Source organism: Hylaeus anthracinus, unplaced genomic scaffold (genome assembly GCF_026225885.1).
Source record: "Hylaeus anthracinus isolate JK02 unplaced genomic scaffold, UHH_iyHylAnth1.0_haploid 27375, whole genome shotgun sequence".
Classification (NCBI taxonomy): Eukaryota; Metazoa; Arthropoda; class Insecta; order Hymenoptera; family Colletidae; genus Hylaeus; species Hylaeus anthracinus.
Window position 1 is genome coordinate 1,839 of NW_026535180.1, and position 13,700 is coordinate 15,538.

The 13,700-nt window shown below is 48.2% G+C and overlaps 1 protein-coding gene across 1 annotated transcript; it reads left to right on the forward strand.

Moving 5' to 3' along the window:
* Window positions 1-876: 876 nt before the first annotated feature.
* LOC128893360 (thyroid transcription factor 1-like) lies at window positions 877-13,694 on the forward strand. The gene is made up of 2 exons (XM_054154269.1): window positions 877-1,113; window positions 11,223-13,694. The coding sequence occupies exons 1-2, from the start codon at window positions 1,087-1,089 to the stop codon at window positions 11,562-11,564; spliced, it is 369 nt and encodes a 122-aa protein (XP_054010244.1). The 5' UTR covers window positions 877-1,086; the 3' UTR covers window positions 11,565-13,694.
* The last annotated feature ends 6 nt before the right edge of the window (window positions 13,695-13,700 follow it).

Genomic DNA, 13,700 nt, shown 5'->3' on the forward strand with positions numbered 1-13,700 from the left:
CGTTAAAAAATCGGAGTCCGGAGGGTGTCGGGGCTGAGAAGGAGGCCCGAGGAGGGAGGAATCCCTCTCGAAGGAATAACAGACTTATAATAACTGCGGATTATGGGTTTAGGGGTCCGTGGACAGTTCCAGGTTGCTTAAAACGTACACGCGCGACAAAAGGCTCGCGCTCGCCCCTCTTGTAAAAATATTTGAGTTGCTACCTGACGACAGTTCGCGCACGAAAACGCGTCGCCTTTATTTTCCACGGGATGGACCGCGACCGTTTTCGATCCAAATGTCGCTTGGGAACACCGTCGTAAACGAGAAAGTATCTAAGGATTCACGGTTATGAAGTTACGAATTTTAGAAGGCAATTAAGTGTTTGGGACTTGAGAATATTATATCGATTCCATGCTACCCTATGCCGAGCGAGACTCGACGGAACTGAAATCAGACAATCTGGACCGCAAAGGGTCGAAGGATCTCCATGTTTATACTTTTACATGTACCAGTCAGTCCCATAAATATTCGCACATAAGACATAAAGGGTTATGTCTGTCGAAGAAATTTTTTTTTAAATTAAATGACAGGTTTGATGTTTCCAAGTGTATGTTTGTATAAATACGTCGATGATTTAAGCATATACATGATAAAAAGATTCACGGTGAAGAATTCATTTGGTAATATCGAAACTATGATTTAATTAAGTCAAACTTCTTCAATAGACACAGAAGGTACGAATCGTTTTATGGAATCGACTGTATCTTGCTCTATTAATTTCATTTTATTACAATTTTATTACGAGCTCTGTAATCTCATCAGAAACCTTGCGTGTAGTACATACTCACTCGAAGAAGACTGAAAAGAACAGTCGAAACGTACCGTAGAGGCCTGAAGAGATTTGCCCACGAACGATCGCAACCCATGGCGATCTCTCGCGTCGCGACCAGTATCAATTCTCCCTTCGATCAATAAATTAATTCGTTATACAAACAAGTCCCTTGCGAACGATCGTCTACATGCGAGTAATTCTTTGCGTTGCAGGTGAAAATATGGTTTCAAAATCATCGATACAAGTGCAAGAGGCAAGCCAAGGAGAAGGCGATGGCGGAACAGAACGCTCAGAACCAGGTATCTACTCGTCCAAGAAAACCGAACCACCACGAAATAAACGATCTTTCCCGATTCACTAAAATTCCAACGACAGAACCCTTCCTGCATTCGATACCGCGTTCGGCACCGTTCGCGCAACAAATTACACTCCGTGAACGTAGACCAATCGTTGCCGATACCGTCGGAATTCGTAAAGCAACAACAACAACAACAACAACAAAAAAAAAAAAAGAAAGAAAAAGAAGAACTATCAGAATCGAATTAAATTCCGTCTCTGGCGCGACAATAATACGCGTCGGCCGAGAGATCGGATTTTCGCGAGGGATTTCGAAACGGCGAGACACACGCGAGCGACGACAAAATATCGAGCGTTTCGAAATGAAATGCTTTTAAATGAAAAATGCCCTGCCCCCCCCCCCCCCCCCCCCCCCCCCCCCTCTTCCGTTTCCCCCCGCCGGGGTTCGAGGGGAGGTTGACGCACGAATCCTCGCATCCACATCGTATTTCGTTTCGAGTGGACCACTCGACCGGCTCGAAGCGATTCTGCATTCATTCCGTTATTCCATCCAAAATTTTTCAGGGATAACGTTCCGCGGAACGACGAAATCGTCTCCGTTGAAACAGGTAATTACCGCGCGGCCCGCGCCATAATCGCTCCGGTTGCTGCGACGATCCACGCAGCTACGAATTCCACGTTTAATTGACGCGGAGGAGGGCCAAATAAAGGAGGACGGAAGTAAAGAATTCGGGGACGACTATGGCCACTTGTTAGTGGCCACCGTTCGATAGGGTGAAGACGCGTGGATTTAGGCAGTAGACGATAGTCTCACCCTCTGTATTTAGTGAAGGAATTTGTATTAAATTAAAACGATAGGTTCGATGTTAGCAAGTAAATTTTTCGTCGCGTACATACTACAAGCGTAAGGTTTATCCGTGTATATATTCATAGCGAAACATTTATTTGAAAACGTCGAGCCTGTTATTCGATTTAGACAAACTTCTTGAACAGATGTAGAGGGCATGCATAAAAGTTGAGTTTCGTTGAAACTTTTATCGAAAGTATCGATAGATAGATGGATTTTGTCGATGTTTTATCGAAAGTATTTAGAAGCACTGGAAAAGTAATGCGCCGCTCTGGAGGACTAGCTTCGATAATTAATTTCTGAGAGTGTCGCAAAAGGAATAGGATTACTGCTATCCCTAAAAAGTATCGCACCAATTTGCCACTCGGATAGAACGTTTCTGTAGCTTCTTACAAAAGCGAAAACACTCGAAAGTTTTCAACTTTGTTGTTGTCGCGGCAAATGAGGAATACGAGCCGTATATCGCTCCTCCCCGTTGTTCCCTGGTTTCCCATTATCGCGACCAACCTTTTTCCCCTATTTTCCCGCTTTTTAATCCTTTATCCTCCGGCGAGTAAGAGAATTTGTTTACGCTGCGATTCGTTAGCGCACCGGCGACAACTGGTGAACAAAAGGAATAAAATGTCCGCTTTCGAGTGTTTACCTACGCGTAATATCGTATGGACCGTCACAGTTAGAGTTTCAAAAGGGAAATTAAAGAGGTTCTCTCGGTAGCGATTCGAAAATGATATTTTACCCTCTCGGACCTGAATCGTTTTCAATTTTGTAACTCGAATTTATAATTCGAATTGTAGAGTTGACTCGGACTAAAATTACCGTGGTAATAATAAGAAACATGCGCACGAGTAAGTCAGTAATTTTTAAATCGTAAACTGCAGGTTCGAAAGAGTTAAAATCCAAAGAAAAGTTGAAACTTAAAAGTAAGTTTCGTAGTCCTTTAACACGTCGACTGCCACGCTAATACTCCTCAAAATTTCTACGATTCAATTTTATTTACAAACTACTGGAAGCTACATAATCAAACGTTTATCGTGATATTTATTTTTGTCACTGTGATTCAAGTATTTCATTCAAATTTCTTTCGTTCTTGACACTCAATCTTGACACTCAATCTTGACACTCAACATTCAAAACTAATTTTCATCATTCTTCGGTGAAAATAACCGTCACCCACTGATACGTGACGGTGGCGATCAACGTGTTAACAGTGCTCCTATTTACTACATCTAAATTGAAAGCAAAGAAACTCTTAAATCTAGCAAAACTACGTTCGCTGAAATTCTCGTAACCCATGCGGGTTGCAACGAAGCTGCAGATAGAGATCCATCGAGGGATCTCCTCCCTCCTCTCTCTCCCTCTTTCTTTTACTTTTACTTTTTTTTTTCACGTTTTATCGATTCTAATAATGACACGGCAGAGATTCCCCGGGAGATATCGTAATTGCGAGTTCGAAACGTGCCCTGTCTCGATCTCGTCGCACGCACTGGCGAATACGAATCGCTCCTTCAGCCAGCTCCCTCTCGTTCTGGAAGAATAACATTCAAAAGAGACGTCAGAGGCCACCGATCGTCCCGATACACGCTGATTCCCAGTCCACCGAGTGCATTACTGCCGCGAGCATGCGGGATCACGGATGTCTCGGCATGCATTAGCGGGCAAATCGTTCGATTCGTGGTTAGAGAAACTTTTTCGCTCTTTTGCTGTGGCTCTGGATCTATTCCTGGTCTATTAATCCACCAATCGCACGCCGTACGGTATATATTATACATTGTGTACTCTGCGTCAATCGGAGAAACTTGCCTAAACGAAATGCTAGGTCTGACGTTTCGAAATAAAGGATTCATCGTAAATATGGACACGAACGAACCTTGCGCGTGTACTTACTTATAGGTACTTACCTATAGGTACAGAATGAGAAAACTTATTTGAGAACGTCAAACCAATTATTTAATTTAGACAAACTTCTTCAACAAGCATGGAGGATAGGATAGGGTAGGATAGGATAGGATAGGATAGGAATAGCAACCCTTTGACTGTGAAAGGCGTACGCGTATATCGCTCTCGAGAAACGGGCTCAGAGAGATGTTTATATCCGTTAAATTAATTTTTAAATAGTATCAGCTTATAGAGAAAGGCTAAACGAAACTTTTTGATATGTACAATCTGTTCGCAGGACGCTTAGTTTCGAAAATAAAAATTGAAAAGTCATAGGACCTTTTTTTTTCTTGAAATTCAATTTCTCCAACGAACTTGTGATTCCTCGATTTTTACTTTCGAAACTATGCGTTCTATAAATAAATTGTAAGTATAAAAAAGTTTCGTTTCGTCGTTCTCTGTAAGCTGATATTTTTGTTTTTTTTTTTTTTTTAAATTCACACCCGTACGCCTCTTGGAATTTCGAGTAAATATCGTCCGGGCAGTCCAAAGGGTTAATGGAGCTGACCGTGCGTCGATATATTTTTTAAACTTGAGTTTGCGAACACGTCTGGTCGAGCTAGAATTCTATTGACCTCCGTGTCCTGGCCTACTGTGCACCGTCACTTAATGGATTTTATGGGTTAGGTGGTAGGTTTACTTTGATTAACATGCCGTCTTCCACTGGCCACTGTACGTCCGCGTGTCTTAATGTATGCTGTCCTCGTAGGAGGTCAATTTGCATTTACGTATTGCAATGTAGGTTCCCTTAACGGTACGTCTGCGGGTCTTGGACCAATGTCCACTGATATTCTTGTTTGTGGAAGCTTCAGTCGTCGATCGAGGCCTCGGTTCGTTTAGTCGGTGGTCTGTTAACCTACCAGTCTTCGATCTAATCTTATCGCTGTTTCGCCTAGATTTTTTCACTTTTCGTTCGGCAATTTTTGTAAAATACGCGCCGGCACTCGACGCTAGAGATTCCGGGGCATAAGCGGATCCTCGTGGCGCATTTTTTTCGGCCGTGTCATCGAAATTCGATGTAAACACGCTCGAACCCACTTTTTCCAGGCGACTGATACAAAGTCATGCGTTGCGCTACCTTCCGCTCGAAATGGAGGCGAATCTGATGCCGTTATACGTGAGATCAATTAAGCTGCTTTGGGAATGGTTTATTGGGAATGGGAATGGTGATAGGGATTAAAAGTTAGGCTCCTGTACTTGTTGTCAGTCTATGGTTGGTATTCTCATAGTGGTACGAGTGACAGAAGCGAACCACCTTCTCGACGGGATTCGAACCCGGATTCCACGGAGTTGTAGCCTACTACGTTAGAGGCCTTGCGTTAAACACCATCCGGTATTGCGATGGTACTATAGCTTCCATTGGGTTGTCCGAAAAGTTGGTGTTTGGCAAATTTTTCAGAAAAATTCAAAGACACATTCAAATTTTGATACACATTTTTATCGAATTATGTGATACATTACAGAGTTTATTTCAAAGGGTGTACATATTTATTTTCAACTAGTCTGATATATTCAGACCTGTACTGCTTACTTTCTGGACAAACCAATATTACTTGAACCATGGAGGATGGAGGTCCACAGCGTAGGACTCACACAAGATAGCGCAGCTCTATTATCGGAACTGGCTCGGACCTATAATCAAGAAGATTCTCTCGCATCTGGAAGCTCCCACAGCTCCTAACGCAAAGTACAAAGTACCCATGGCCAAGTACTTGGCCTTAAAAAATCAACATCGCTATCCCAAATCCCCCAAAGAACGATCGTTCTTTCGATCCCCTTCCCCCCCCCGTTTCCATAGACACACGCTTAATTAACCATTCCCAATTCGTGTCGCGTTACGAATCCTCGACACACAAGCAAGGCCTCTAAAACACGTCCAGATCGGTCGAGATCAATCCCATCCCCTCGACATTGTCGCCGCCAAGCGGCGGCTCGTAAACACCCATAGAACATTAATGGTGCTGAAAGTTATCCGTCGTCCCGATCTGTAAACCGTCCTGCCCCTCCGATTCGTCCACGCCAGGACGAGCAGCCGCCCCATAATTTACTCGTTAGTTTTTCGTAGGCCCACGGGCGGACTCCTCCATTCACTCTCGGCCCTGGCCCTCTCCCTTCTCCTTCCTTCCTTCACTTCGCTTGTCCCTGGTTCTCGATTTCAATTCCGTGGCTTGTTTACCGTTCCTCCCCGATTCGGTTCGCGCAGGAGTCTCCCCGTTCCATTATCTCGATCTGCTCGACGGTACGTGTAATTGCGTGGCCGGGCTCGCGTGCACGCACCAAAGCGAAACAGAGTAGCATTTCGAGGTATATACAACGGGCGTGGCAGTTGTTACTGCATCGTTACGCGGCGCGCACAATAGGGGAACGGACAGGTCGTTCGAATAGAGAATTCGGACGTTTTTTTGGATAGCTGGAGAAAGTGCTCGTCTTTCTTACGGGCGACTCTTTGGGCGCTATGGGTGATTCCGGAAGGTAGAGATGAGATTTCGGTGGTGTTATGTTATTCAGAGGGGAGGGGTGAGTCTCAGGGATCCTCAGGGAGAGACGGGCGAAACCCTGGGCGTCGAATAAATTTCAAGTTTGCCGATACGTTTGTCTCGTATCGGCTGTCTTCGGATCTGTTCGAAGCCTAGTATTCTACCCGTCTCTGGATCCCGGGATACTTTATTTAGGATTCGGTGAACTGGTTTAACCCTTCGCGCCTCTATATCGTGCGCGACTTGACGTTGGTTTTTATCGCGGGTGTTCCTTCGCCGAGTCCCGCTCGACGTTCTTTCGCGTCCAAATCGATCCCGGAACGACTTCTCGACTTCGTTTTGAATCCACAGAGACCAGAGGGAGTTCTCGCGGACGTCCCGCGGACGTCCCAACCGAACCGGAAAGAATCCTCCAGATTTCCCTAGATTCCGTCGACGGCGATCGACCCGTTAGAATTAATCGTCTCTCAGCATCGGGAGCGACGGGGCAACCTCGACGCCCGACGTCGACGTAGACGACGGGTTGGCAGCCGGAGAGCTCGGGATTTTTTCTCTCTTTTTTCCTCTCTCTCTCCCCCCTCCCCTCCCCTCCCCTCCCCCACCTCCTCCTCTTTCTTTCGTTTTATTCCATTTCCTCCCCTCGCGGCGGTAAAAAAAATTTCAAGTGGCGGCGCGAGCGAGCGAACACGGGAAAAGGACGGAGGGAAAGACGAAAGGCGGGGAGAGCGAGAGCCCGGTGCGAGAAGCAGAGAGAGAGAGAGAGAGAGAGAGAGAGAGAGAGAGAGAGAGAGAGAAAGAGCGAGAGACCGGAGTTTTAGGGAGAGAGAAGGGAGGAGAGAGAGAGAGAGAGAGAGAAAGTGGCAGGGTGAGGGGGGGGGTGGAGGTATCCTGCAGGGGAGCGCGGAAACGGGTGCTCGAGGACCGGTCGCCATCTTGCCGTGAGTACAGTCATGCACAACACCTGGACGCGAATCGGGGTTACCAATACTAGTATTGATATCGATTAACCTCTCCCTCTCTCCCCACGTGAGACGCGGGACGTCGATCTGTCGACGATTCGAGCCTCGAGTCGCGAATCGAGATCGGACACGACGATGGCGACATCTTGGCCTTTCGTTGGGACAGGCGATAATCACCATGGGGGATAGAGATAGAGATAGATAGAGCAGGAGGATTGTAGTACAGGTGAAAAGAGAAAGAAAGTCGCCGGTACCCTTCGGACATATTATTAACACGTTGACCGCCGGATCGATACTCTCGATAATTTCTGCTGCGATTAAATTATATTCACGGACTATCGTAAACTACGTAATCAAACATTTATTCTGGTATTTTTGTAATTTCATTGGGACTCGAGCAAGTTTCATTTAACTTCATACTCGGTGACACTTCGCTTTCAGAATGAATTTGTTTAGTTCTTCGTGTACGAGTAACGTGGCGATGAACGTGTTAAATAGTTGCAAGGGCTTCGTGTAAGGGGGAACGAATATTGTGTAGACTGTAGGGTACTTGTTTCGTGCGTCATAGAATTCCGTATCGCGAGAAATATTCCTGCACTCGATCGAAATGTCTTTGAGACAAGGTTCAGCGACGAGTTTCCCCAGACAGAAATTCCCCGAGCACGACACCGGAACATTTCTCCGCGTTCCTTTGCACCTCGACAGCCCAAGTTTCTCCCTTATTAAACGAGAAAGTAGCAGCAAACGGGAAACCGACGTGCCGCCATGACGGTTCGCGCGAGGTCGCGCGAGCTTAACCTAAATCCGTGTGTGAAATTATCGTCTGGCAGCGGCCCGAGGGCGGTACGAATCGTTAAAAGAATCCAACGAACGGGAAAACGCATCCGCGCGGAAAAGTCCGGATTGATTCCGACGAGCGCGAATTAAAAGTAAAATAGCGCGAGGGAAATCCCCCGTGGCCCGGTTTTTTTCCCTTCGCGAGCGCTGTTTGACGGCTATCGAGAGACCGTCTAATGTAATTATACTCGCGGCAGAACATCGGTTATTAGATTTAAAAAAAAAAAAAAGAAGAAGAAGCAGAAAAAAAAGAAAACGAAAAAGGAAAAGCACTTCCTCGTTTACGGGTGCCCATTGAATTCCATCCGTCGCGGAAACGAGAGGTCCCGGCAGAAATCTTTTAATATCTCTTCGCGGCGTTCTTTGTTCGGCCGAGGCTTCTGTAAAGAAAGAGACGCGGACGACGGGAAACCGGAAGGGGGTGGGGGTGGGGGGGGGGGGGGGAAACCCCCCCCCCCGCTTTTAGTTAATTAAATAAATTCCGAGCGCGACAACGACGAGTGTTTTTCCACGGGAGATGATGCAGTCGCGCGGAAGTCGCGCGGCGCATTTGGATACCCGATGCGCTTGCAGCACGCTTCTACGAGCGCCGCGACCACCACGGAGACGCTTCAAGTACAATTTATTTCGCGAATATCTCTCTGGCCTCGTTTCCCTAGCCGCGATATATTAAAGGAAATAAATGCTCTTCGCCAACGACGCCTTTAAACTCGAGTCAGCTGGAGAGGGAGTCTTTGGCCTCTCTCTCTCTCTCTCTCTCTCTCTCTCTCTCTCTCTCTCTCTCTCTCTCTCTCTCTCTCTGGGGTCTTCAATTTTTTCGAGGGAAGATAAAAGCCGGAATTCGTTACTAATTATTAAGAGTACACGATAGAAGCTCAGATCTACGATTTGATTCGAAAGTCCATCTTTATAGAGATTGCCTAGATGCAACTAACCTCAAGCTGCTACTACCGCCGTCGCCCTACAACATCCACGGTTCCTCCGAGACCTAGTACCCCATACGAACCCTCCATTCCATCTCGCCTTCGCGCGAAAATCTACCTCTGAAAAAACGTAGAATTATACCGAATCCTTATACCGAACCGCGAAGGAAAGCGACCAGAGTCGCGGGGGTAGGAGTGCAGCGGCGATTCGATTCGAGTGGCCGACACGAACTTACCGGGTGCAGACCGCGACCGCGAACATAAGTGCAGGCATGCCGTGCACTTCACGCTGACAAAGTGACGATTACGCTAAACGCATGACGGTCGGCGCGCGCGTCACGCGTCACGCCACTTTAGCCACTTGAAACGCGCGTTAAGCGATTTCCGGCGAAAATGGCCGTGCTTAGGAACGGAGTAGCACCGTGTATATTGAGCGGCGACCACCGACGCATAATGAGGCTCAATGTTGCCGCGATTGGATTCTCGGGAAACATATTTACGCAGAGCTTTCCCCTACGCCGGGGGACGCGAGAGGAACAGATTATACGTAGATATATACTCTTTCCTTGGAAGAGAAAATTGTTGCCGACAGTTTTTTCGAGACGAGTCAGTGCATCGGTGTGCTTATAGTCAGTTACGTAGATATTCACACCATCTGTTTTTATTATAAGAACTCTATTGTAAGAAATTTTTATAATGAACAATTCATTGGGAAACGTCAAACTTGCTTTATTTACAGTTTCTTATACGTACTACATATATTTCTTACATTTTCTTATATTTACGGCACTGACTGCATACCGAAGCTACCGCGACCAGTTCTTATACAGAATCGTTTCACGCGTCATTCGATTTAGTATCGCGACAAATATTTCTGCATTCGTCCGAAAAAGCGTCTTCAAGACCAACAACCGCGAATAAAATTTCCTCGAGTCGAAGGATTTCGCAACGAATTTCTTTACGAGCCTACCGCCAACGTTACGATGTTGAAAAAATACCAAAACGCGTCCTACGCGACTGATGAAGATGGGTGTCCGATTCTTTTTTGCAAAGCAGACGAGAAAGCGAGCAGCATCGGGCTAGTTTCACGTCGAGGCGTTATTTCGAAGCGCGATTATATTATTAAAGCGTCGCTGGCGCGGCGATCGAAGAGGAATGTCGTGTACCGAATGTTGATACAGCTGAGTGGTCGTCCCGGCAGGTACTCCGTCCGCTTGCTTCGGCTTCTGTTTGGCATGCCGTGGGGTCTCTACGCGGACGAGTCCCTAGAAGAAAGAGAGACGGAGCTGGCCGAGGAAGGGAACGACGGTCCGTGTTGACGCGACCGACAGAGGGACCTGGTCCACGGTAGCTGGTACTGTTTATTCGTAATGAGAGTCCCCGTCAGTTAGAGAGGCCAGGACTGGTGCGCCTGATCGCGAGGTATCGCGCGGGTTAAGTACCCGTTGCATGCCAGGGCCGCGTGTTTGCTCGGAACACAGAAGCCCGCCTGGCGAACCACCGGGTCGTCCCGCGTCTTCCAGACCGACCCGGTACAACACGCGCACGGGTCCTGGGTTTACATACTCGAACCGGGTAGACTAGGCCACCGAGGAGACGATGATGTCAGCCTTCAGCGAAAGTTCCCGTCCCGGGAGGAATTGGAAAACTTGCTTGCGGTGACGCAACCTTTACAGACGTCAGAGACGCGGGTTTCGAGTGCCGGCTCTAACGATACGACGGGTTTTTCGTTGCGAGGTATACTTGTTCAGGGGTAAAGTGGGAGTAACTTTCTTTTTGATCTTGTGGCGGGCTACCGGTGTCGGGAAAGAAGGAGTGCACGAGCTTGGGTTATCTTCGTTATCGGTAGCCGAAACTATTCCTTTGCATTTTAAATACAGTCGCTTCGATTGGTGATGCGAGGCAGTTGTCTAAACAGGAATTGACCCTTTTGAACGTTTCTCCAAAGAAGGAAACGAGACCATTTATTTCCGAAACTAGGAGAGTACACTCCAATTTCCATCCCTAACCAACCCATCCCAAATCACAGCTCTTGCAAAAATCTTTCAAACCTCGAACACAGCATCGCGTCTCTAATAATCCACCCCTGAAACCAAGCGTCCCCGACTGACCACTGGCCCGTTTTTGTTTCAGAGCGCGAGTTCGCCGCGTCGAGTGGCGGTGCCGGTGCTGGTGAAGGACGGCAAGCCTTGCGGAAGCGGCGGCGGTGGCGGGAACGAAGGTAGCCGCGGAGGTCCTAGCGCGGCGTTGGCGAGTCCTGCCCCGCACATGACGGCGGCGTCGAGCCCTCACGGGTCCCATCACGCCGCCTCCTCGGTGTCCCATCACTCCGTGGTCGGCGTGAGCCACGTGATGACGTCCAGCCAGAGCCTCCAGCATTGCTCGTACACGAGGACAGGGGCGCAGCAGAGCATGCAGCAGCAACAGCAGCCGCAGTGCGGCGCGTACCTGCCGTTCCAAGGTCGGGCCTGGTAGTACATGCCATCGACGGTGGGGGCGAACCCCTCCGTCGCTGGTCCAGCTGCCTGGTACCCCATAGAGGACAGCCCCTAGAAAGAGTACCGCGAACGGACTCCGCTAGGAGCAACGGAGGAGTAACGGAGCCCACTGTCCTTTCGACGGAGGAACGCGGGTGTGTGCTCGACGTCCGCACCGCTGGAGACCGTCCCTCCTCGGCGACGAACTGTAGTGGACGATTACGGTGTGAATTGTACCCCCCTCCCATAGAGGGGGCGCAGAACCTCGAGGAGAGGAATTATCCTCGAGAGGAGAACGAGGAATCGCTAGAAGGCGATAGGAACGTCCGTTAGAGTCTCGAGGGCCCTGCGCGGACTTGGTGCGCGTTAGACCGCGGGACGGTTACTCGAGGACAGTGATTACAGCGCGCGTGTCTCTCGCGTGGATTCGAATCGCTTCGGGCATCGGTCGAACGCGATCGCCTCTGTGTAAAGTACTTATATCGTTCGAGCCGGTCCCTTCGAGAAGGGATGCGACTTTTAGGTGTTCGATGCCACCCGAGGATTTATTAATACACCGCGAGAGGTGCCTCGAGCTTTCTTCGGGCTTCGATTCTTGCTAGGGGCGATTCGAATCTCGCGATCGGAGATATCGTCACCTTGAAAGGTGAACGAAACCTTTGTATACGGCGTGTAAGACTCGTTTGCAACGAAACGAACAATCCATCGCTTATAGTAAAGTCTCCGTAACTGCACAAGCTCGGGACTGACCTAGTGCAGTTATCGCAGAGTTCGTGTACTCTCCGATGTTTGCCGACGAGCTTCGAACGTAGGGAAGGACAGCGAACAAAGAAGAGGACGTAGCGAAAATGCAGAGCATGTCTACGAAAGTATCCGATCGTGTTACACTGCTCGGCGATCGTAGTCTACGATCTTCCAAGAGGTATACCCCACAGCGGTGGGGCTCGTTTCCGTGCATTTATCGTAGACAGATTTGTGGAGTTACGGAGACATTACTGTATAGTACGTCGTTCGCGACGCTTCGTTTCCGACGCCAGCCAGGAGTCGTCCGGACTCCCTGATTCGTCGTGACTCTTGCTGGTTCGCGTGGCGGCGATCGATCGCGAGTTTGCGAACCTTGAGCGCGAATGCAAGGGACGATTCTCGATAGGATAAGCTAGACTCGGAGGCTGCACGACTCGAGAGCGAGGAGATCGGAGTTCTTAATTCTTCAGGAAGCGACCGAGTCGATTCCGAGATATCCTCGGGTCAAACTCAGATATCCTGCCTTCAAATACCTATCAAACATAGATCCTAGGATCTCTTTGGATCTCAAGATATTTTCAGAGCAAGGTAGAGCCTCTATCTAAAAATCAAAAGAAAGGTTATTATTCTAGGATTCTAGGATCTTTCTTGACCCCAAAATATCTTCAGATCAAGCTGAGATATCCTACCTTTATTAACGTATCAAACATCATTCTAGGATCTCTCTTGATCCTAAGATATTCTCTGGCCAAGCTCAGGTATCTTTCTTCCAGAGATCTATCAAAGATCGTTCCTAGGATCTACAAGATCTCAGCTTGCGTCCTCCTCGAAGAATTAAGGGCACCTCTCCGCGAGCTAATCGGTAACAAAATGGAGCGACAGAGCTCGCTACGCGTACACAGATTCTCTATGCTGGGAACTGGCGTGGATGGAGGTGCAACGAAACGTCAAAGCGGATTGCAAGGCGCGCGAATAATCTGTCCGCGCCACTCGAAACGCGCCGATTTCAATTGCGAGAAACCGTACACCGGCGTGTTCGATCGCGTGACTCGGTTTCACCAAAAGCGTCACCCGATACTGAGCGACAGTGTTGCGAGCCGCTGCAACAATGCGTTCCGTCGAGGACTATCACCCTCTGGGATTTGAATTTTAGGCGAACCGGGGAACCTGTTGGCGTTTACGTCCATCGGGGGCTAACATGGACCGTACGTGATTCAATTCGAGAAACGGGAGACAGAAATCAGAGAAGCTAAGGATCTCGTAGGATACTGACTTCTAGGATCTTGAATTCTAGGATACTAAATACTAGGATCTTGACTCCTTGAACTTTCACTTGTAGAGTCTTGACTTCTAGGCTCCTGATTCCAGGATCTTGACTTCTAGAATTTTG